This window comes from Bos indicus x Bos taurus, chromosome 26, assembly GCF_003369695.1.
Source record: "Bos indicus x Bos taurus breed Angus x Brahman F1 hybrid chromosome 26, Bos_hybrid_MaternalHap_v2.0, whole genome shotgun sequence".
Classification (NCBI taxonomy): domain Eukaryota; kingdom Metazoa; phylum Chordata; class Mammalia; order Artiodactyla; family Bovidae; genus Bos; species Bos indicus x Bos taurus.
The window spans coordinates 17,787,526-17,812,021 of record NC_040101.1 but is presented as its reverse complement, the minus strand read 5'-3'; the positions used below and the strand labels follow the sequence as shown (position 1 = coordinate 17,812,021).

Here is a 24,496-nt window from a genome sequence, read left to right as displayed (position 1 = left end):
CTTTTTGAGACCCTTAATCATATTGGGAAGATGACAAATAATAGATTACGTGGTAAAGTCCATTAACCTAAAAAATATGCATTAAAAAGAATGAATTGCTTTGTCATTTAGGCATTACAGATATTTATAGTTCCTCTGACTGCCTGTTTCTCTCTCACTCCCCCCGATCTCACCCTGATGTGTCACGTATATCAGTGAAATGCCACAGGGGATGGAGTCCTCTTGACCGACAGCTGCTGGTGGTGCTATCAAACCAGACCCACTTTGATTCTTTTATCTGTTATTATCACGATTCCGTATGCCGTGTGCTCAGTCGCTCAGTCATATCCGACACTTTGCAGCCCCAATGACTGTAGCCCACCAGGCTCCCCTGCCCATGGAATTTTCCAGGCAAGTTCACTGGACTGGGGTGCCATTTCCTATTCCAAGGGATCTTCCCAACCCAGGCATTGAACCCACGTCTCTTATATCTCCTGCATTGGCAGATGAATTCTTTACCAGTAGCGCCACCTGGGAAGCCCATTATCATGATTGGAACTTCAAGCAAAATGCCCTAATAATCAAGGCTCCACTCTGGCACTAGGAATTTCATCACTGTGTATAGAAAGGCCTAGATACATATAAGAAATTATATGTGTGTGGTAACAGTGGCAGATAGGACGGCCCAAATATAGAACAAAATATTTTCTGCTGAATATGGAAGCCAAGTATTTTTAAAACTGACTTTGAAAAGTTGTCCAGACCATCTGAGCAACATATTTACAACATTAAACCAATAAAAACATATTTTGGGGTTTCCCTGGGGGCTCAGTGGTAAGAAATCTCCCTGTCAATGCAGGAGACATGAGTTCAATCCCTGATTCAGGAAGATCCCACATGCCGCAAAGCAAGTAAGCCCATGCATCACGACTATTGAGCCTTTGCTCTACAGTCCACATGCCGCATGGAGAAGGCAATGGCCCCCCACTCCAGTACTCTTGCCTGGGAAATCCCATGGACGGAGGAGCCTGGTAGGCTGCAGTCCATGGGGTCGCTAAGAGTCAGACACCACTGAGCGACTTCACTTTTACTTTTCACTTTCATGCACTGGAGAAGGAAATGGCAACCCACTCCAGTGTTCTTGCCTGGAGAATCCCAGGGACAGGGGAGCCTGGTGGGCTGCCGTCTATGGGGTCGCACAGAGTCGGACACGACTGACGCGACTTAGCAGCAGCCACATGCCGCAACGACCGGAGCTGCACGCGCTAGAGCCTGCTCTCCACAACCAGGGAGACTAATGCAAGGAGAAACCTCACGCTGCAACTAGAGAGCAGCTCCCGCTCGCCGCAGCTAGAGAAGAGCCTGCACCACAACAAAGATGCAGCACAGCCAAAAATAAATAAATAAATACAATTATAACAAATATCTTCACTGAGCTTTAAGCACTAGAAACCATTTGACTAACAATTATTGTGGAATTTAATAAAATTGCCTTATAAACTCAAAATCAGACATTTGTGTTCAGATAGACATTTTGCAAAGGGACCAAAACCTATCTTATATTCATTCAAAGTTTCACATGAATATACCCCACAATGGTCAGGAAAGATTGAGGGCAGGAGGAGAAGGGGACAACAGAGGATGACATGGTTGGATGGCATCACCGACTCAGTGGACATGAGTTTGAGTAAACTCCGGGAGTTGGTGATGGACAGGGAGGCCTGGCGTGCTGCAGTTCATGGGGTCGCAAAGAGTTGGACACGACTGAACTGAACTGAACTGATAAGCGTCTCAGTTTTCTGAAGAAGAGAAATCAGTTATTTGCTTCCTTTTATAAATTATATATGTCAAATAAGTCACATGTGTTGTAAAGTCTACTCAGTGCCAGAAAATTTAAACAACTGTCAAATTAAGAAAAAAAATATCAACTAAGGCCAATTGAATGTACTCTTCCAGAACACATATTTGGTCTTCCAACATTCTTTACTTACAACCATGAAAACATATGTTCCATTTCCCCCTTACAATAGCTGTCTAGTACCAGAAAATACAGAGGGATGTGCAAATGAAATTAGCTTGTAATTGTCACTCAATCTTTTTACATCTCGTCAAGATGTAGTTCATTGAAGAATGAAATTGAGAAAAAAAGGCATAAAGCAATATGCCTTTTTTTCCCTCTGGCATATTGCTTTATCTGGCAACCTAGATAAGAAATTCACTTTCTAAGAAAAAGAATCCTGCTACTCAGCGAAATATTTTTCAAGACATGCATTGATCCCTTTGGTGCTACTACGCAGTGACAGGCTAAACACAGCCAGTCTGAGTCCTCAGGATTTTTCTTCAATGAATAGATGAGGATGCTTTACTCCTAGCAAACACACCATGCTGATATAGGTCCTTTAGTTTGTTTTTTTTTTAAAAAAAAGAAAGATAAAGTACTTAGAATTTGTTTTCCTAAGTGAGTCAAGTTGAAACCTGTGTAATCGTTTGCCTGCTATTTTCTGGCTTTGAAATCCACTTTCCATAAATAGGGCAAATATAGACGACAGCCCAACCCCTGATTAAACTGTCACAGGGTGTGTCATGGGCTAGAGGGTTGCCAAACTGAGACCTGACCATCCAAAAGGGTAGTCTCCCAGGAAGTCACTTTATCACATACCTGGCCATACTGGTCCATGTATTCCTTTGGCAACGGACCCTCAGCTCCAGCAGCAGGGCCAGCCATTCCCTTCATTTCTCTTTGATATTGTTGATGGTATCTCACCTATTTGGAGGGGAGAGAAGGATACACCTGGTAAATTTAGCCTCTTATGCACACGGGTTAGAAGAGTCAAAATGAATGTCTACGGAATGCTCTTTTTCTGCTCGAGTCTAGGGAGTGTGTCTTAGACATAAAAGTGCCTGATCATTGTTCTAGTAAAACTGACTGAAAACTCTGAAGGAAAGTTCCTTCTTGGATCCACAGTGCACACAAAAGAAGGCAGGAAGCTGGACTTGCCAGGTCTGGGTAACTTCCTGACTCCTCCCCTCCTGTGACAACATAGCCTGGGACACTTACATCACTTGCCAGCTCGTTGGCTCTTTTGGCTATCTGATAAGCAGGTGTGATCATAGCAGGAAAACTGCCTTTCCCTCTCTGCTGTTCATAGGCCTCTGTGTATCTCACCTGAAAAAAGAAATATTTTGAATCACATACCACATTCCCACCATCTACCGGGCAATCTGAGTGAGAAGCCCCTCTAAGGGCTCCCATAACACCTGCACATCTCCCATCAGATCTCTTAGGCAACGTAGTAGGTTTAGCGCTTGATAGACTCTTGTTTACCATTTTATTCCCAACACCCAGCTCAGTGTCTGATACATGGAGATGCTCAGGCCAGAATTCAACACATACTTGTGAGTACCTGCTGCAGGCCAACCAAGGCAAGCAGAAGCCACTCGTTAAGCTGAACCTGGATTCGTGCTTAAGCTTCCCAATCAGAACAACACTTAAGTTTTCAGTCTTATTATGCTGTGGAGCAACTGGAATTGAAAAGGCAAATGGTACAAATTCTTCGGAAGTTCTATTCTGTAATTTGCAGTGACAAGGAGAGAATTATTTCAGGTTAATCAGAAATATCTGGTTTGTTACTGAAGTGAAGTGAAGGGAGTGAAGTCGCTCAGTCGTGTCCAACTCTTTGCGGCCCCATGAACTGTAGCCTACCGGGCTTCTCCGTCCACGGGATTTTCCAGGCAAGAGTACTGGAGCGGGTTGCCATTTCCTTCTCCAGAGGATCTGCCTGACCCAGGGATCGAACCTGTGTCTCCTGCATCGTAGGCAGACACTTTACCGTCTGAGTTTTCTAAGGAAGAGTTTTCACGTGGCCTGTGCTAGCTGCTGAATCTGACCTGACCACCCTTCTCCACGTTAGGAAAGAGTGGGGAACCTTAAAGAAGAATCACAGCATCTGGCCACCATCATTGCTTTCTTTTCTTTTTGGCCACTCCACATGGCATGGGACTCCATAGACTTCCCTGGTGGCTCAGACAGTAAAGAATCTGCCTGCAATGTGGGAGACCCAGGTTTGATCCCTGGGTCAGGAAGATCCTCTGGAGAAAGGAATGGCAACCCACCCCAGGATTCTTGCCTGGGGAAATTCCATGGACAGAGGAGCCTGGCGGGCAGCAACCTGTGGGGTTGCAAAGAGTCAGATGTGACTGAGCGACTAACACACAAATGGTATGGGAGATCCTAGTTCCCAGACCAGGGATTGAACCCAGGCCCCCCTGCAGTGGAAGCATGGAGTCCTATCCACTAGACCACCAGGGAAATCCCTGGCTTCTATCATTTCTTACATCACTTTGAAGCTGTCCACCAGCCTTGGCCCGGAGCAGCTCGGGGGTATCCGCCACCGTGCTGAACCTGGAGATGCGCTCATCATGCCCTCTCTTGTACTCCACCTGGCGAAGAGACAGCACGAAGTCAAGGTAACACCCAGCAGCTTTTGTAGGACCTCTCCCTGCAGCTGTCCTAAAGCTACACCACTGGGCAACACTCAAGGCAAACCTATGGCAAGTCTTTCTGGCCTGCTTTATGGGCTCCTCTCCAAAAACACGCACATGTGTTCAGTCCAAGAGAGTGCCAGGAACTGCTAAACTTGAACAAATATTCATTTGTCTCCGTAACAATCACATGAGGCAGGACTATGATTTGCCCCATTTTACAGATGAGCAGCTGGGGAACACAGAGGTTAAGTAATTCATGCAGGGTCCCACAGATATGAAGCAAGAGAGCCAGGATTCGAATCCCAATACAGCTGGCTCCAGAATCTGAGCTCTAAATCAACCAGCTATGCTGTTCTTCAGTAGGATCTGCCATCCTCTTAATAAAGATCAGTGTCCTTGATGCTTAACCTCGAAATATTATTTGGTTCAGTTTCGGGGTGAGTGACATGGTCTTCTCTCCATTGATAGAGGAGGCACAGGCATAGAGAATGACTGATATACAAAAGATAAGAACACAGTATTCTTCATAATATTGTACTCAGGGTACCTACTGCCCCCAAAGAACTCTCCTGTTGGATTTTACCTGAATCCCAGGGATTCACTAATGACAAAAATTAGTGTAATCAATGGTGAGTTAGCAGTAAGACACTCACTTGGCTGGCCAGCTGGTTGGCGATCTTGGCCCTTTGATAAGCAGGTGTGATCATGGCTGGAAAACTCCCTTTTCCTCTCTGTTGCTCATAGTCTTCTGGATACTCCTGTTGGTGAGACCAATGTCAGCATGAGAACCAACAGGATCTCCAATGGGAATGAATAAACTGCAACAGCAAGCATCATCAGAACCGATGCAACTGGATGTATATGGTACTAGGAAAATATTTTGGTCTCCTGGAATAAATTTGAAAATTATTCACTTGGTGATTTAAATTAACACCTTCAAGGCTAAAGAAATCATATTTCCTAGGTCAAAGAGTTTCCCTTTCATTGTTTATATTAAACTCTGTGGAACCTGGCACAACCCAAGGGAGGCCCCTTGACTCAAAGGCTTGTAAGATAATGCAGCAATTATTCCGCAGGAGACCTTTCAGCAACTCATCCGCTAGACACAGTTCTGGGCTTCCCTGGTAGCTCAGTCGGTAAAGAATCTGCCTGCAGTGCAGGGCACCTACGTTAGATCCCTGGGTCAGGAAGATCCCCTGGAGAAGGAAATGGCAACCCACTCCACTATTCTTGCCTGGAAAGTCCTTATGGACTGAGAAGCCTGGCAGGCTCCTCAGTCCATGGGCCCGCAGTCCATGGCGGGCTCTCCAGTTCATAGGGTCACAGAGTTGGACACAACTTAACGACTCAACCACCACCAGACACATTTCTACAGCACTGGGAGTGAAATATCTGTTCTTTTCTCCTCCTTACTTTTGAATATCTTTGCTAGTCTGCTTTCCTAACAAAACACAGCACCTTAGCAACTATGCTTCAGTTGCTTTCTTTCCATGTGCTAAAGAAAACTTACTCAAGACTAACAATATTTTCCAAAGTGGTTTCTTCAAAAGACAGGTGCCCTGGGTTTAGGGAGAGGACTAGAGGATACAGCATGCAAATCATTAAGGAATTCCATAGCCTGGGGTAAAATTGTCTTTCCTACAATGAAAACCTACTAAGATCTCTCTTATGGTGTGACAGTTCCAAAATCTAAAATAGGGCATCAGGGCTGATTCTGAAGGCTCTGGTAGGAAATCCATTTCTTTGCCTTTTCCAGCTTCAAGAGGCTGTCCACAGTTCTTGGTTTACAGCCCTAAACAGTTTTGACCTCTGTTTGTGTTGTCGCATCATCTTTTCTCTGACTCTGACTCTCCTGCCTCCCTCCTTATAAGCACCCTTATGATCACATTTGGTCCATGTTAATCATCCAGGATAATCTTCCTATCTCAAGATCCTTACCTTAATTAGGAGCTTGAGTTTAGCAGATACAAACTACTATATATAAAATAAACAGCAAGGTCCCACTGGCTAGCACAGAGAACTATATTCATTATCTTGTAATTAATTATAATGGAAAAGAACATGAAAAAGAATATACACGCCTATGTATGTATACATATAAATGAATCACTCTGCTGTACGTCAGAAACTAACACAACGCTGTAAATCACATATATGTACGTTTGTTCTGTTGCTCAGTCGTGTCCAACTCTTCGCAACCCAATGGACTGTAGCCCATCAGGCTCCTCTGTCCATGGGATTTTCCAGGCCAGAATACTGCAGTGGGCTGCCATTTCCTCCTCCAGGGGATCTTCCCAACCCAAGGATCAAATCCGTGTCTCCCTTGTCTCCAGCCTCTCCTGCATTGACAGGTGGATTCTTTACCACTGAGCTACCTGGGAAGCAAAGCAGCTATATTCTGTTAAAAAAATCCCTACCTTCATCATACCTTTGGCCATGCATAGTAGCATATTCACAGGTTCCAGGGACTAGGACATGGGAATGTTTGGGCGAGGGCCAGTATTCTATCACAATCTTAATGAACATTCAAGCTAACTGCTAAAGTAATCTTCTAGGCCCCTTACCTCACCCAGTGACTTTCGTGCCTCCACCATCCTTACGATTTCAGGGTCTGGAAGAGCTCCTGGGCACCAGGCGTCCCCTTCCCTGTATCCACTCCAATAGGCTCTCTGGAGAGGAGAAACACAAGTGCGTACAAACACACAGCCCACACACTTGCTTGGCAAGATCACCCTACCTACCCGACCCTTCCAGCAACACCCACCCACACTGTCAACATAAGATAGAAAAGACAGAAATTCTCTTAAAATGATAAACTCCTCCTGATACATGGCAGGTCTCAGCTAGCCAAAATGTTCATTTTTTCCAAACTAGAAAATAACCTCATCTCCTAAATAACCAAAACTTTCAGAGATTGACTGATATCACAGCAGAGTTCCAAATGTAACTTAACTTTTTTTTGCACATTATTGCACCAAGATGGGGCAGCGGGGAGTTGCTGTGGACAAGCCACCTATCTGAGCTTAATCAGCATTATTCAGCCAAGCTTCAAAAATCTGCTACCTGTTGTGTGCCAAGCGCTAGATTAAGCAATTAGCATTAGGAAAAGATTATCAAAAAAGAAAAAAAAGAAGACAAAATTCTTCTTTTAAGATATGTGTGGTTTTTCTAGGGAGATAAAACTAATATATGAAACAATTAGCAATTAGAAAACGCTTGGTGCTTAAAGGTACTGTATTGAAGATAAACACAGTGAGAGTTTTGAGAAAGCAATCTCCATGTGAGGGCCCTGATTTGGACAGGAATTTGAGCTGGACCTCCAGGGGTGAGGTCAGTTAACAGATGATGCAAAGAGACAAGAAAAAGCATCTGCTCAAGGAGGTCTGTTCCATGAAAGCAGAGATTTTCGTCTGTTTTGTGCACTGATGTATTCCAGCAGCCTGGAATAGTGCCTGGCATATAATACTCAATAACGGCATGCTGATTTTAAAAAGGCAAAAAATAAAAACACACATGTTGAATAAATTCTAAGAGTGGGGACTACCATGAATAAAAGCATGAGGGCAATGATAGACTTTGTGTGAAAGACCATGAGGAAATGGGTTTGACTGGAACTGGGGGGAAGAGATAGGGAGCCAAGGGGGCTGAAGGTACAGCAAGCTGGACAGGTTGGGTAGAACCATGCTTTGGCGATCTGGAAAGTCAGATCATTCATATGTGAAAATACGCTCAACTATACTCGCAATCAGGAAAGTTTAAACAGAAAAAAACAAGATACAGGTTGTCAACACTTTTGTCTGGTAATACCAAGTATTGTGAAAATGTGGGAAACAGACCATGGAGGTCTTCTGTAGACCGCTGGAAGGATAAGATGGATAAAAGAAAGCTTAACCAATTCCCTCTTGAAGTAATGCTGACTACACATGTCACCTGCACAATGTGTCATTCCTTTCTCTGCTTCCAAACCTGTTTATAACTCTCGCCTCACCTCATCCACCTGTGGTTGCCTGTTAGGTGCGGCGGCCTCATCCTTGGATTTCATGTCCCAGTGAAAAACCGACTTAAACCGTTCACCATCCTCCTGGCCACCGATCTGCACAGTGAAGACGTCGTCAGTAATGTTTCCATCAGAAATGAGAAAGGTAACAAACAACACAGAACGAAATTGGGGGCGGGGGGAGCGGGTCCTACGTCTCAACTACAGAGCATCCTAACTGTACGACAAAGCCACACTGTACTGTCAAGAGTCACCACCGGCTTCATCTGTACCACCAGCCAAGTGGCACATGGATAGCACCTACTGTGTGCAAAGCTCTATTTTGCAGCGCAAATAAAAAGACAATGTCTCTACAAGCTTATCACACAGTACCAAGTATTCAGCTTAGAAAACACCAGACATGAGAGCAGTGGTTCCTAACTAGCCTGTGCAACACTCAGAGAGCTTGTTCAATGCTGGCTCCTCAAATTCATGTAGGTGTTCTCCTATGCTTTATGATTCCACCTTTCACATCTTGATCCATAACACACCCTGTATTAATGTTTATGTATAGGTATGAGGTAGGTATCAAGTCCATTTCTTCTACGTAAGTGTCCAGTCACTCGGGTACCATTTATTTAAAGATGATTCCTGCTACTCTGAATTGCAGTGGTGCTCTTGTTGTAACTCCAGTAACCACATATGTGCACCTCTATTTCTTAACCTTGTATTGTTCTCCACTGAGCTGTCAATTCTACAGTACTGCCAATACTACACTGAGTTAACAACTAGAAGAGGCACCCTGGTGGCTCAGATGGTAAAGAATCCGCCTGCCATGTAGGAGACCTGGATTCGATCCTTGGATGGGGAAGATCCTCTGCAGAAGGGAACTTCAATATTCTTGCCTGGAGAATTTCATGGACAGAGGAGCCTAGAAACCTGGTAACCTAAGTCCTTTGATTTTGTTCTTCAAGATTTCTTGGCCATTCTAGAATCACTGTATGCTCATATCAATTTTAGAATCAGTTTGTCTATTTTTATGAAAAACACCAGAATCTTGGCTGGGACTGCATTGACTGCGTCAATCAATTTGAAGAGAACTGACATCTAACCATATCTTCATGATTTCAGAATAGGCAAAGATTTCTTAAGGGCAGCATAAGAAGAACTAACCACAAAAGAAAATATCAGGGCTCAGGTTCAAACCCAGATATCATAATGTTTGAGATCCAAGATGGAACCCAGAAATCTGCAACTTAAACAAGTTGAAATTTAAATCATTGATTTTACAGATGAGGAAAGAAGCTCAGAGAAGAGAAGTGAACTTATTGAAATCATTCAGCAGGTTAGCAAAGCCAGATTTAGAACCCGGGAATTTTAGTTCCCTGTCAAGGGCACTTTGTCTGGGCTTGCTTAATGCAGCACTAACATGTATATTTTTAAGTACATAAATTGAGAAATCTTTACATGCCTTTTCCCTTGGCTATTGAGAAATTACCTAAACACTACATAAACTCATGGCAAAGTTTCATGTAAGCAGCTCCACTGACATTTGGGGCCAGTTCATTTCTTGTTGGGGGCACCCTGTCTAGCTCATGGCAGGATGCTGAGCAAGATGGGTGGTCTCTATCCACCAGATGTCACCAGTATTCTTACCGTCCCAGTTTTGACCAGAAAAAGTCCCTCAGACGTCACCAAATATCCCCTAGGAGGCAAAATCGCCCTCCTTTACAGCCACTGACTAAAGGAATCAGAATCACGTGACCAAAGTACACAGGAATCTGTATTTTCTGCCCTTCTCCCACAGTATAGGCAGTGAGGGGAAGGCGGGGGTGCCTGCCTCCCTAGAGACCTTTCACAGGGCTCATGACTATTTGGAGGAAATAGGAAGAGGAAAAAAGCCATAAATGTTATTTGTGGAATAAGAAAGCATTAAGGGTTAAAGTTCATTCTCTGAATAGGAGAGAATCTAGATGTCCTGTTCTGCTAAAAGTTCCATTCACACCTACCAAACAGGAAATTTTGTCTTACTGAATATTTATTTATGCATTTATTTTTCGAAGAGTGATATTTAAAAAAACAGAAAAATGTTGACCAGCTTCAAATGCCATTTCACCTTTATCGCCGTAACTGAAGAATCCCTTTCTTTCCTTTTTTAATTTTAGCACATGCACTATGAATCTGTTTTTTATTCAGTTGGCAAAGTCTCCCAGAGAAGAAAAGGGAGTAAGAATGCAACCCACAACATTCCCCAGTGGGGTTGTAAGATCTGGGGCCTAGAAGGGACATGAGTGTCCACTTGATTTTTCCCCTGGTGGGAAAGGAGGAGAAAGGGGTCTCAGCAGTCAGTTGTTCTGTACACATGCACACGCACACACGCACATGTATACACATATATGCATACACACACAGACACACACGTGTGTGTACACGCATGCACGCATATGCATGTACACACATATGCGAGTATATACACATGCACGTAAACACACATCCACCATATACACACAGAGATAACACACATATACACATATACACATACCACACACATACACAAATGTGCACACAGGCATGTATATACACATTCATGTATATACGCACATGTATATACACCATGTATACACACATGTATACACGTGCACACATATTTACACCTACATACACACATATATACACTCCCCATATGCAAACACACATATTTACACACATACACACATATTCACATAGATGTGAACTAACACACACACACAGACTTCCTGGGAAGCTCACGTCACTGCCTGTGGCTGGAAATAGAACCAGCCATAATCTCGCTCCAGGTCCGGCCTGTCATACAAGTTACAAAAAAGTGAATTCGCCACCACTTCAAAGGAAGGAAGTACTGCCTGATCTGTTGTAAGATTTTGCCACACCCTAGGTACGTGGGAGTAGGCTGACTGAGCAGTTTAGGATGTGGGTCCTAGAGTAATAGAGATCTGGGTTTGTATACATTCAACTGGCCGGGAAAAACTGGGCAAGTTCCTTAACTTCTGTGAGCCTCAGCCTCTCCAGCTATAATGTAATACTGCAGAGGGTTTTGTGAAGAACAAGTGAGATTATACAGACAAAGGGCCTTGCAACATGCCTGGCACTCTGTCGAACTGAGAGTTAAGTTCAGTACAGTCAATTTTGAGTTAGACATTAAGAGACAAACACAAACAACAAAACCCACACAAACAAGCAAAAACAGATGAAAGCAAAATCGTAAAAGAATCCGCCTTCTCAGTAATGGATGGCTTGAGAACTCTTCAGGCTTCTCAGTTGTTAGAAGTCAATGCTAGATATAGGAACAACTCTCCAAGCCTCAGTTTCCGCACCAGTAGAATGGGATAATAATAGTATTTACTTTATTGGATTGTAATGTATTAAGTTAGTTAAGCAATTACACAGTAAATGTTACCTAAACTTGTTAAAAAAATAAATAAATAAACTCACAACTGGAGCAAAGCACTTAGTGAAATAAGCTAGTTGGCAACTATGTGTAGAAAGCCATGATCAGGATAAGCTCAAGCTAAACCGTCTTCTTGAGGAGGACGTGGCCTGGGCAGGCAGGAGAGTCAGGATAGGGTGAGGTAACATGAGGAAGGCAGATTACTAGAGAGCCTTCCACCTCCTGTGTCATTCTCTAATTTTAGAAAGCTGCTAGTTCCATCCCCTAAGCAACTTGCTATGGGGCCCGGGGGAGGCGAGTGAAATGATTCATCATTTTAATAAATGCAAGCGTCTGGTCAATAGTTACCTGACAAAACTCTACTGTTAGTTTTTCAAAACAGGTTGGTTAATCAATATGGCCTCCTGGCCTACCCAAACATTAGCTCCAGATCAAAATATCTCGGACCTACCCCTACCCACAGGGTAAGAGATCTTAAACACTACCGAATGCAGAGAGATTTAAGAGTGTGGAACTAGAGGTTTCCATGTCTGTACCCAAATACAATGGGCAAAGAAAAGGGCTTTGTGATATTTTCCAACTATATATGATTTGTTTTATGTATTAAGCACCTGGTGTACGTATGGCCTGCTGTATCAATGTGTACAGAGCGGACAGACACAAGGAGATTAAAATGGATACAAGATCTCAGATATTCAAGCTGGATTATCCTGGATGGGCGTCTATGTTGTGGTAGGACAAATAGCAATATTTGTTACTTAAACATGCCTGGGTGTAAACCTGCCCATTTTCTGCCTAGATGTAAATCTGCCCATTTTCTCCATATTTACAGAGACACTTAAAAACTAAGAAACGCCTGAGCTAAGCAATTTTCTTTAAATACTATTTTGAAATTCAAAATTAAGTAACTTACCCCACAAATGGCCTCTGGAGGTTTCCGCACATTTAGATTTAATGGAGTGTAATAGACACTTGTAAAAGTGTTGTTCTTGGGGTTATGGCTACAAAAAGTAGATATAAATCAGAATTAGAAATGTACTTTATCCAAGACGACTGAGTGACTATTCTTAAAGGAAGAGTCACTTTTTACATCAAAAAAATATAAGACGTAATAATTAAATTCAAGAGTTTCTAGGCAATAAGTCGTAAAGAAAGAAAAGCAAATCAAATAAATTCAACCTATTTAACGTAAACACCAAATTTAACTGAAATTATTTACCTGAAATTATTTAAAAGAAAACATTTTAAAGCTTTCTGCATAGCCACATCAATTATACTGTTCTGCATAATCTTTAATAATTTGACATGGGGTTACAGAGGATAGATTTTGTTTTTCACTTGTAAGAAATCTGAAATTTTCAACTTTCTGTCCATTGCATAAAATCCTGTGTCAGATCTCTTTAATGACTGTATGTAAGTAAAAACTTTTGAGAAGACATTTCTTGGGTTCTTGGATTTAACCCTGGAGTGCGCAATTTGAACCTCTGGTTGGTTACTTATTTTAAAAAAAAAACAAAACACATATAATTCAAGAGGTGGTGGGGAAGGACATCAAACACTTACGCGTGACAGTATGGCTTTTTCTGGTAACTCACAAAGTTATTCACTGATAGCATCATCTTGCAAACTTCACAGTGAAAACAAGCTTTGTGCCATATCTAGAAACCAAATAGAAAAGATTGAGCAAAATTACCTTTTCTTTCATTCTCAGGAATCATATATTTCAGGGCAAAAAAAAAATGAGCTTTAGGGATAAAATGATGATAAAACTCATACTCGGCTACAAATTTTTGAGACAATACAGGAGATGTAGCTAGAAATTGGTAGAACTGAAGAAAAGTGGGGAAAACATTATATCTTGGTGGCTCAGAAAAACCCACATGTCCATATGTGACAAGATATATTTCCCAAGTTTGTGACAATTTGCAAAGGCCAAAAAATGTCTACTGACCTGGTCTAGACAGTTGATCTTCTCAGCAGGGTACACCCCGTACCCACACCTAGAACAAGCCTGCACATTCATCGTGAAGTCTGAAGAGAGAAGACCAAGATCGGTAACAGGCAAGAAATCCAAAGAGAAGCCACCGTCTGGTTGTTCAAGCCTCCAAAGTCCTGACTCCTATTAAATTCCTGTGGGCACCTTGACCGTTCAGTATCCAACTTCCACTCTCCTCTGCCGACGTTCTGGTTTGAAGTCGGTGGCTGGATGGTTTTTAAAGCTGCCACTTACTCAAAGGGCTATTTTGGAGACTTGCTCGGCACGCATGCGTCTGGGTAATAAGGTGGAGGTATTTCTAGCTGACATGTTTCTCTAAATAGAAAAGTGAACTCACAACAGCATCATGTTTATGTGGATGACCAAATCCTTGTGTATGATCAGGCAGCATGCAGTAGTTTAACACTAGCTGTGATCATAACCCAAGAAAAGAAGCCAAAGGCATACCCCACACCCTCATACGACGACAAAATGAGAAAAGCTCTCTCTGTGAGGCCTGTGACTAAAGCAGAAGGTCCAACTCACCCCTCCGAGGAAAATGAAAAAAGATTTACTCACTCCATAGAGGGTAAATACCATATCTGAAATTTAGCCTTATCTCTTAAAAATGTTTAATATCATCCAACCATAAAAAAGAATGAAATAAGGCTATTTATAGCAACATGCATAGATCTAGAGATGACTGAAAGTAAGTCAGACAGAGAAAGACAAATACCATATGATATATCACTTATATGGGGAATCTAAAACAGGACACAAATGAATGTACCTGAAACAAAAACGACTCAGACATAGAAAACAGACTTGCGGTTGCCAAGGGAGAGCTGGATGGGGGTGGGAAGGCTTGGGAGTTTGGGATTAGCAGAGGCAAACTGTTATAGATAGGATGGATAAACAACAGGATCCTACGGTATGGCACAGGGAACTGTATTCAAAACCCTGTGACAAACCATAATGGAAAAGAATACGAACAAGAATATACATATGTATAACTGAGTCACTCTGCTGTACAGCAGAAATTAACACAATATTGTAAACCAACAGTACTTCAATGAAATGTTTTTAAATAGATTAAAATCTTTATAAGAGTAGGACAGAAAATTTATTAAGATATCAATTCAGGTTTAGCTTCTGCAAGGATGCAAAAATAAGGGCAGATGAGAACTCTCTGAGTGCTGACCTCTGTTATCTTAGGCGGGTCCCAAAAGTTCTTGCCTTCCAGGTCTTGCTTAGTCCCTTGATTCCCAGGGAGCAGCGTGAAGACAGTTTCTTTTCTTGGCTTTGTGAAGCCCCTCTTTGCCTAAATGTCACTGAATACAGACCTTTCAGAAACAGCTTACAAAAAATGGCAACACATTTGTCCCCACCCCTCAGCTCACTGTCTTTCTTCTACAACCCTCTTCCTGCTTTATGTTCTTCACAGCAGTTACCACCACCTGACACCTTAAATATTAGTATATCTGCTTTTAAAAATTATCTGTCTCCTCCATCAAGATATTTCATCAAAATAGGGTCCTTGGTCCATGTTGTCCTTTCTGTATTCCTAATGCAGAGAACAAGGTCTGATACAGAAAACGTGCTCAACAAATATTTATCAAATCAAAGAAATCAACACTGATGCCAACATGCCTGCTGGGACCGAGGTGAAGCCACAGGTCACAGGCCCCATCTGAACCACCTCTCCACCCCAGCCAGCTTGTGATGAGGGAATCAGTAGCCAGCAGGGACAAATATTCTGACTCTTCCAGAAAAGCCAGCTATCTGCATCTGCACCTGAAATTCCCTCTTTTGAAAAACACTGGGAATAAAACCATAAAACAGGGTCATGGGCAGTAGTTAATCAGCAGGGTACCAATTAGTGACTTTCCACCTCGAGAAAAGGCTCTGAGGAAACTGCTGGGGGGACCTCGGGGAAGACAGAGAGAACCCAGTAGTGTTTCTGTGTTGTGACAGGAGAACCACGGGGAGGAGGAGGCCACAGAGCAGGTGAAGAAGAACAGCGTCCCCATGACGCTTAGGAGAGGGTGCCGTGAGGTCCCCCACAGAGAGAGAGTGGGCGCAGAGCTGCCCTCTCAGCACCAGAAGGAGACTTTGAGTAGGGGCCCCGGACTCAGGAAGACTCAGGCTGAAATGTGATGCAACACGGCCTGAACAAAAGGGAACAGTAAAGGCAAAGAACTAAGACCTACAGGTTAGGGACTTCCCCGGTGGTCCAGGGGCTACGACTCTGCGCTCCCAATGCAGGGGGTCTGGGTTCGACCCCTGGTCGAGGAACTAGATCTCACATCTCACAACCAAGTGTCCACATGCCACAAGTAAAGATGCTGCAATACAGATTTCGTGTGCCACAACCAAGACCCGGCCAAATAATACCTTTTACAAAAAGACCTACACTTTCCCCAGATATTTTGCTCTGTGTGGGATTTCTCCAGCTATACCTGGACATGGGCTGGAAGTCTCAATAATCACTGAGAAAGAACTCTGCCCCAATCCAGAGGGATGCGGAATCGCAGCCAGATTTCCTTTAAAGAAAAAGGACCTAACGCTTCTCTAAGGCTGTGATTGCATCACTGCTATAAGTTGTGAAAACAAGGATGACCCAAACGCAAGATGCTAAATCTGACTTGTACCATCACTTCTGCTTTTGAAAGGTGCTTATTATGTATCAGAAATTGTGAGAAGAAACAACCCCATAGAACTGTAAGTGGGACAGTTTAAAGACCGAAATGAACATGCATTGCTGGTGCCAGAGACACACAGCCCTCATCTGCTTTACAGACCTCGTGGATGGGCTTCCCTGTGTGCATTCTAACCCTCTCACATCAGGCAGAGCCCCTCCCCTTTCTGACAGCGATTACATCAGACCCTCCACATCTTAGCCAATGAACAAGGGTGCTCCTCTGGCCCCTGGGATCCGTTCAGACAACATGTGTTAGTCTGGATTTCCCACAAAATAGAACCTGGGGCAAAGGCTTCCATGCGAGCACTTTATTCAGAAGTGTGATCCAGGGGGCAGAAGTAAGAAGGCAGGAAGTGGAGGCGGAGAGTCAACATCCTTTCCCACAGAAGCTTTGGACGTTGGATCTCTTGGTCTCTACTTTCCAAGAAGCCACATAAGCCACTGCTACTCAGGAATGTCTGCTAAAGGAAGGAAGTGGGAAGGAAGTACCTGCTGGCCCTGCCCACCACTGACTAATGTCTGGTCCCACTGGGTGTTAACTCCCTTAGACATCCATGCTGTGCATGTGCCCAGGGAATCCCACAGCATCCTATGTCTCAATAGCAACAGGGAAAAACGCAAGGGCAACAGCAGATCAAAGACACTGTTGGCTAAACCGACATAGAGCTAGCGGCCACTGCCAAGGCTGGACTGGCATAAGTCTTAAGACAGGTGAGGCTAAGTGGATGGAAAGAGGCACCTGAGAGGTGTGTGGTGTTGGCCTATCAGCAGAAAGTCCAGGACTTGGGCTTGGTGGTGGTGAGCCAGAGTCAGCTCAAGTAGAGGCCTGTTAAGCTCTGATTTAGATGCTTCTGTCAACAGTGTCCCATATTGCTTCTTTTTTTTAAGTCTTGACTCACAGGGAGATTGTGATCAATGAAAAACCCCACATTTCATTTCACATTAGTGACTATCATGTTCAGTACATGAACAATCGATTCTTTTCAACTTTACCATAGCACTTGTTTCTTTTAAATTGTATCCTATTGATGGCAGCCCCATTGCTTCAGCCAGTCAAGATCTTTTTGAACCCTGGTTCTGTCATTGAGATTATGAGGTAATTCCTCCTAGCTCTGAACCATTTCCAATGCCCTGCAGGGCCATGGATGTAAAATGGTTTTGAGATTATGAAGAGATGACCAAAGAGAAGTAAAAAGAAAGTATCAAGCCTCTGTCTGTCATCGCCAGTCTAGTTAGACTGGGCTTGTTCCTCCCATGGTGGGGTGTGTGCGTGCCTACCTTAGTTTAGCTTCTCCCACAAGCAGAGCATGAGGTGAGGATTTGGCTGTAGGTGGTATATTTGGGAGATGATCTTACAAGGTAAGAATGAGGGTCTGAGGTGAGTGAGCAGAGAAAGAAGAGTCAATAAAGGGCGCATCCTGAGCTAATTACCACTGGGCAACTGAGGCTCAATATTGTTAGGGATCCTCTGAGGCATTGTGTAGAATATTTCCCCAAACCATCCCACTGAAGGACAGAGGCTGGGATACTTATCCACCCAACTCTCATCTCCCATTGGCTACATCTCAGGGGCATTAACTCCCTCCACCTCTAGAGTACACCTGTCTGCACAAGCTGAACAGACTTCTACAGATTCAGAGAAAGCCCAGAGGCATAGAAGCAGGGGGCTGATGCTGCAGAAACTTAAGGGGGTCCTGGTGCCACACAAGGAGCTATTGATGAGCCGAAGGGATGCGCACAGGGTACCGCAAGGTCAGTCACTCAAGGCAACTTGAGAAGGAGGAAGGAAAGCGTTTACATGAAATACACCATGAACTCCCACGGTCTTCTTTTCCGGCTGCTGGTGTCAATTCTGTTCCCTCCTTCCTCTTCTCTGCACCGTGCAACATGTGACCAACACTTAGGGTGGAGAATTCAAGAAGCAAGGGCTTGCCTCTAGCTGTCAGGCTTTCCCAGGTCAGAACTCCAACCCCACTCTCACCCTCATCCCTTGGTGTTTTCAGGTGCCTGGGGGTGATCACATGGGGTTAGATAGAGGCAGAGTTGATTTCAAAGTATGAAGTTGGAGGCAAGAAAAACAATTCACTCCATATAGCCTGTCAGGCTCCTCTGTCCATGGAATTTTCTAGGCAAGAATACTGGAGTGGGTTGTAATGCCCTTCTCCAGGGGATCTTCCCGACCCAGGGATTGAACCGGGGTCTGAACTGCAGGCAGATTCTTTACCCCCTGAGCCACTAGGGAAGCCCAACAATATAATACAACTTAACTTGCCATTAAGTCCCTTGGACTGCAAGGAGGTCAAATCAGTCAATCCTAAAGCAAATCAATCCTGAATATTCATTGGAAGACTGAGGTTAAAGCTGAAGCTCCAATACTTTGGCCACCTGATGTGAAGAGCCAATTCATTAGAAAAGACCCTGATACTTGGAAATATTGAAGGCAGGAGAAGGGGACAACAGAGGACAAGATGGTTGGATGGCATCACCGACTCAATGGACATGAGTTTGAGCAAACACGAATTTGACTCAAACTCATGAGTTTGAGATGGTGAAGGACAGGGAAGCCTAGCATGCTGCAATCCATGGGGGGTTGCAAAGAGTCGGACACGACTGAGCGACTTTGAACAACAACTTTCCATTATCCCTAGAGGGCCTAAGGAAGAGACCCACCCCAGAAGGTGGGCGCCTTCTTCCCACCCCAGAGCTGTGATCCAAACTTTATTGGAGAGAGCATGTTAATGGCTTACTAGATGCAGAGAAGTTATGGGGACTATGCCAGTGGAACTTGCTAGTGATCTGTCCTCTAGTGCCAGAGAGAGCTGCTCGTGGGAAAGTATCTCAATGGAAGGACGCCTGAAGGGGGTGCCAGGGAAGTTGCTAATTGCCGGGTACTGGTGCCCAGCAGGCCCAGCTGGGCGCTGGGGAAGCCAGGTGTGTGATAGGAACCTAGAAGGTGTGCATCCCTGCTATAGGAGCCCGATTCCTCCAAAGTATGCCAGACACACCAGAGCCAGGGAACAAAACCTTTAACTCCTGCAGTCTCTCACTTTTTGCCTTTTTATACAGTTGATGGGGTTCTCATGGCAAGTGTACTGGGGTGGTTTGCATTCCCTCCTCCAAGGGGTCACGTTTTGTCAGAACTTCCCACTAAGACCCGTCTGTCCTGGGTGGCCCTGCACATCACAACTCATAGCTTCACCGAGTTACACAAGCCATGACAAGGCAGTGATCCATGAAGGGATGGCATCACTGGTTGTATGGCATTACCAACTCAACAGACATGAACTTGGGCAAATTCTGGGAGAGGTGAGGGACAGGGAAGCCTGGTGTTCTGCAGTCCATGGGCTTGCAAACAGTCGGACATGACTTGACGACTTAATAACAACAATCTTTCTCTACTGTCCCCAACTGGCAAAGTTGAACCTAGAACCACAGGCAAAGGAAAATTATTTAAAAACCCAGTTCCATTTTCACAGAACAGAGGGCTTAGAGGCAGTGGTTAATAGCATCAATTATTCTTGTCAGGGAATTCAGCCTGAACCCTGACCCACACCTCTGTCCCTTTGCAGAAGCCTGCTGGTGCCTCAGCCAGAGTCTGGGCTTGGGCCTGTGAGTCCTAAGATGGGCATTTCTGTTACTCAAGGGATTATCCTTCAGTGGCGAAGTCATGTATCCTTGTACGAAGTCATGGCCTGGCCTGAGCTGTTCTGTGAACAGCAAGAGAAGCAGTCGCTGATTGTATCTCATGGAGGTGTGGTACCCAGCAGGATGGAGGTGTGGTACCCAGCAGGATGAAGGTGGGACTGTTGGGCTCAGCAGGATTAGCAGCCGCATCCTGGTGACTAGAGCAGAGGGCCAGAGGCAAAGTCCAGAGGGATCAACTCAGGAGCACCCATGAGGTCAGCTCTTGTAAAGACTTCTGAATAATGGAGTTGGGGATTTTTCTGGGGTGAAGAGAAAGACTTAGCTCTAATCATGTGAGTTTGGAAAGGAAGCAGAAAACAGTTACATGGGCCAAAGCTAGAGAAACACAGGAAATACAGTTAGAAGAAAATAGCATTTGGATCTAACAGGTCAGTACAATTATCAGAGAGGGAAATTTTTTTTTTTTTAGTTTTTTGAATGTTGATTTTTTTAAATTAATTAATTAATTTTAATTGGAGGCTAATTACTTTACAATATTGTAGTGGTTTTTGCTGTACATTGACATGTCAGCCATGGGTATACATGTGTTCCCCATCCTGAACCCCACTCCCACCTCCCTCCCCATCCCGTCCCTCAGGGTCATCCCAGTGCACCAGCCTTGAGCACCCTGTCTCACGCATCAAACCTGGACTGGAGATCTATTTCACATATGATAATATACATGTTTCAACACTATTCTCTCAAATCATCCCACCCTTGCCTTCTCCCACAGAGTCCAAAAGACTGTTCTTTACATCTGTGTCTCTTTTGCTGCCTCGCCAGGGAGGGAAAAAATTTAAACTGTTTCTTCCCTTTTACATATCTGTAGTTTTATTTGTCGGTGTTGTGATAATCTATCCTTGGAGCAATACTTTCAGAGTTGCCATATCAGACCACACTACAGAACTTAAAAAGGGAAGTTTTGCTTCAAATCATCTTTCTATCTGAGTCAGCAGTGAATTCCTGTGTGCAACACGTTTTAATGATATAATTATGACATAATTCTTGTGGATGGAAAATTTATTATTTTTATAAGCATCCTGATCCTGGTTCTGTCACTAGCAAGCTTGTGTTGTGGGCAACCTCTCTGCACCTCAGATTCTTTATCTATAACATGAGCAGAGGGATTAGTTGTGAAGCATCCTCCACATCTATCACTGTTTTATGGTATTTCAGGTATTTTATGGTATCATAACTTGAAAAAATTTAATTGTATAAATCAGATTAATTAAAGAGTGATGTATTTGCCTTACTAAAGGATTTTTCATTTCTCAAGTGATTCACAATTGAATTCCTTCAAAAAGTATTTTATCTTTGGGTCTACAATGACTTAGTTGGCCCTGACATTTTAGAAATATGGGTATTAAAGAAAGAATAGGACAGCCTGTCTTAGTCTCAGTTGCTGTAACAAAATACCACAGGCTGAATAGCTTACGAACAACAGAAATTTATTCCTCACAGTACTGGAGGCTAGAAGACCAAGAATAGAGTACCATTATGGTTGGGTTCTAGTCAAAGCCTTCTTTGGGTTACAGACTGCAATTTCTCTCTGTGTCCTCACTTGGTGGCAAAGGCCAGGAAGCTCTGTCAGGTCAGCTTTACAAGGGCAAGAACCCCAGGGCTCCACTTTCAAGATTTAAGCACTTCCCAACGGCCCCACCTCCTAACGTCATCACTCTGGGGATTAAGTTTCAACACATGAATTGGCGGACCAGTGCACAGACGTTCAGTATAGCACAGCCATAGTATAAATAGTATAATGGCCTGTTTAAAATATTCATGAATTCAGGATTCTGGCAGAACTTATTAAATTATAATTATTCACTTACACTTGCCTGGGGCCAGTGTTTCTTAAACCAATAAAGTGTCCTTACCTGGTGAGATTTTATGGAGCATATTGAAGTCTCAGGCCCAGAGGAGAGCAAAGAGGAGATGCCCGTTCTTGCCTGACGTCACATCCTGAAGGTTCACTCCTTTCACTCAAGGCGTTTATAGTTTCATAGCAAATGTCTCTGGTGTGAAGAAAACTGTAATTTCTCCTCAGCTATTTACACCTCAGCGCGCCTGTGTTCATTAGCCAGTCCGGTGAGAAGTCTCGGAGAGCGAGGCCTTGGAGACCTCCGCTGGTCTCCAGGTTGAAGAAAGACAAATGTGGGGGCACGCGTGGGTGAGGGGTGAAGTGGTATTGGGGCAACTACAATGTCTCTCCCGTATTAGACTAACTTACGGCCACACACCCGGTGGCTGGGCTTCCCAGGTGGCACTAGCGGTAAACAACATGGCTACCAATGCCGAAGACCAAAGACACGGGGGTTAGATCCCTGGGTCGGGAAGATCCCCCCCTAGAGGAGGAAACGGGAACCCGAACCAGGATCTTTGCCTGCAGAATACCATAGACACAGGAGCCTGGCAGGTTACAGTTCATGCGGTCGCAAAGAGTCGGACACAACTGAGCGACTCAGCAGGCACGCACGCACCCAGTGGCTGACACGTGGTGGCGCTCAATAGACAGTCCAGGAATTCTGGAGCTACATCCAGGCCAGCAGGAGGTGTTGGGCTGTGGGAACGCGCTCTGCAGAAAGGCGCGCCGCGGAGTGTAACCAAGTTATGGCAGCTGGAGACCACAGCGGCTCCCACCGCCTGCCCTTGGTAAACTCGTGCAGATGCGGGCGCCCAGTCCCCCAAGGGGCCCGACCCGCACACAGTGGGGTCAGGATCTGGCTGGGCAGCAGCCTTCGGGCTTTGGGGACTGGGTCCCGGAGCTGATGCGGAGGCCGAAGTCGAGCTGTAAACCGAGGGCAGCAGCTAAAGGGCAGGAGCGGGGACTCTGACGAGCGGGCCATGATCCGGCGCCCCTGGAAAGTCGGCCGGGCGTGCTCTCAGTTCAGCACAGCTGGGGACACTGCGTGCGGCGGATTTGCAGAGCGCGCTCTTCGGGTCACTGGGAGCGCGATCGATTCTGCAAAAATTTCTCGGAGGAACTGCGCGCGCGGCGGCGGGATCCCTTTAGAGCTCTGCAAACTTTGCCCCGCATGCTCGCCAGCTTTGCCCCGGGCGCTCTACGGGGACTGCGCGCGCGACGCTGGGCCAGCGCGGCTGGGTGCGCTCTCCGGGATAGGGCGCGCGGAGGCGCGGGGTTCCTGCGCGCGGCCGACGGTACGGACCGCAGGGTCCCGAGTCGGAGGCGGCGCACGCAGCCCCGCCCGGTCCGGGTCCAGCCCCGGGCGACTCCTCCCCCGGTTACGCTGGAGCTTTTAGTTTCGATTTCGTTCAAGCCGCCGCAGACCCTTGCAGCGGAGCGACGGAGACGTACGCCATCTCCAGCCGTCCGGTCGCCGTGGGAAAGGTAACTTCGGCCCCCGTCTCCGCCGGGCGTATCTCCCGTGGGCCGCCGCCCTTCCTTCTCCCGCTTTCCTCCCTTCCCGCCCGGCTGCCCTCTCGGTGTCGTTCCGAGCGCGGTCGTCGGGGGTTGGGTCCCTTCGGGCACAGCAGTAAAACTGGGGAAAGAAGGCTCTCCCCACCCCCAGCATCACCTACTTTGCTCAGTTAGTCCTCTCTTTCCTTCTAGCCCCCGGGCTCGGGACACTCGGTGCTATTCGGGCTTCGGAAAAGAAGGAGGGATGGACCTGGGAGGGCGAGAAGTGGGGTGGTGGTACCTGGGAGGGCGGGAGGGGTTTGTTCTCTCGTCTGGCTAACACAGGGGGCTTCCCGTGTCTGACAGCCCAGGGTTCCAGTCCCAGCGTCCCGCCTGTCAGCTGTGGGGCCTTGACCCTCTCTGTGCCTGTCTGTGAAATGGGTATGGTGGTGGGCCGAGAGGCTGAATGAGGTGATTGCAGTGCACAGCAGTGCCTCTGTCTGGGCTTAGCACACTACAGGTAAACTTAAGCCGCTGTCATCCTGCGGGGCTCTTGATTCCTTGAGGAAGTGGAGAAAGGCAGGACTCTCCGTTTGCAACCTTTCACCCTTGTATGCAAGTTTGCCTTTTATGGGGCAGTAAAATTATTTGCGAGTGATTTTGAGTAATCGCCGGGCCTTTTCCCTTGAACTCCTGGGCTGGCCAAGGACGTGGCCCTAACCTTTGTTTACTTACAGGCCATTTTATTCCTTCAGGGTCTTAGAGCCTGATGGCCATCCAGGTCGCCAGCCACTGCCTGGTTTCATAGTCGACTTCTGCCTCCTGTTAGCTGTGTGGCTTTGGGCAGGTTATTTAACCTCTCTGAAAAAAACGAAGTTTCTTCTGTAATAGGCTCCAGCTTCCTGGCAGTGCTG

General features: G+C 45.3%; 2 protein-coding genes across 8 annotated transcripts in view; one reads left to right on the top strand and one right to left on the bottom strand.

Moving 5' to 3' along the window:
• NRAP (nebulin related anchoring protein) overlaps positions 1 to 14,070 on the bottom strand; it is a 75,396-nt gene extending 61,326 nt beyond the window's left edge. For all 6 annotated transcript variants that reach the window (XM_027528623.1, XM_027528624.1, XM_027528629.1 and 3 more), the window contains exons 1-9: positions 13,819 to 14,070; positions 13,431 to 13,525; positions 12,781 to 12,868; positions 8,453 to 8,557; positions 7,029 to 7,133; positions 5,118 to 5,222; positions 4,315 to 4,419; positions 3,038 to 3,145; positions 2,639 to 2,743 (exon numbers count right to left, since the gene is read on the bottom strand). In XM_027528623.1, coding sequence (XP_027384424.1) covers positions 2,639 to 2,743; positions 3,038 to 3,145; positions 4,315 to 4,419; positions 5,118 to 5,222; positions 7,029 to 7,133; positions 8,453 to 8,557; positions 12,781 to 12,868; positions 13,431 to 13,525; positions 13,819 to 13,890 — 888 coding nt within the window. In that variant the 5' untranslated portion in view covers positions 13,891 to 14,070. The remainder of the gene's footprint in view (positions 1 to 2,638; positions 2,744 to 3,037; positions 3,146 to 4,314; positions 4,420 to 5,117; positions 5,223 to 7,028; positions 7,134 to 8,452; positions 8,558 to 12,780; positions 12,869 to 13,430; positions 13,526 to 13,818) is intronic.
• An 8,692-nt stretch (positions 14,071 to 22,762) lies between these two features.
• Positions 22,763 to 24,496, top strand: part of CASP7 (caspase 7) — a 42,126-nt gene continuing 40,392 nt past the window's right edge. Inside the window, exon 1 of one of the 2 annotated variants that reach the window (XM_027528850.1) lies at positions 22,763 to 23,573. In XM_027528850.1, coding sequence (XP_027384651.1) covers positions 23,260 to 23,573 — 314 coding nt within the window. In that variant the 5' untranslated portion in view covers positions 22,763 to 23,259. The remainder of the gene's footprint in view (positions 23,574 to 24,496) is intronic. The other variant, XM_027528849.1, reaches the window with a different exon arrangement.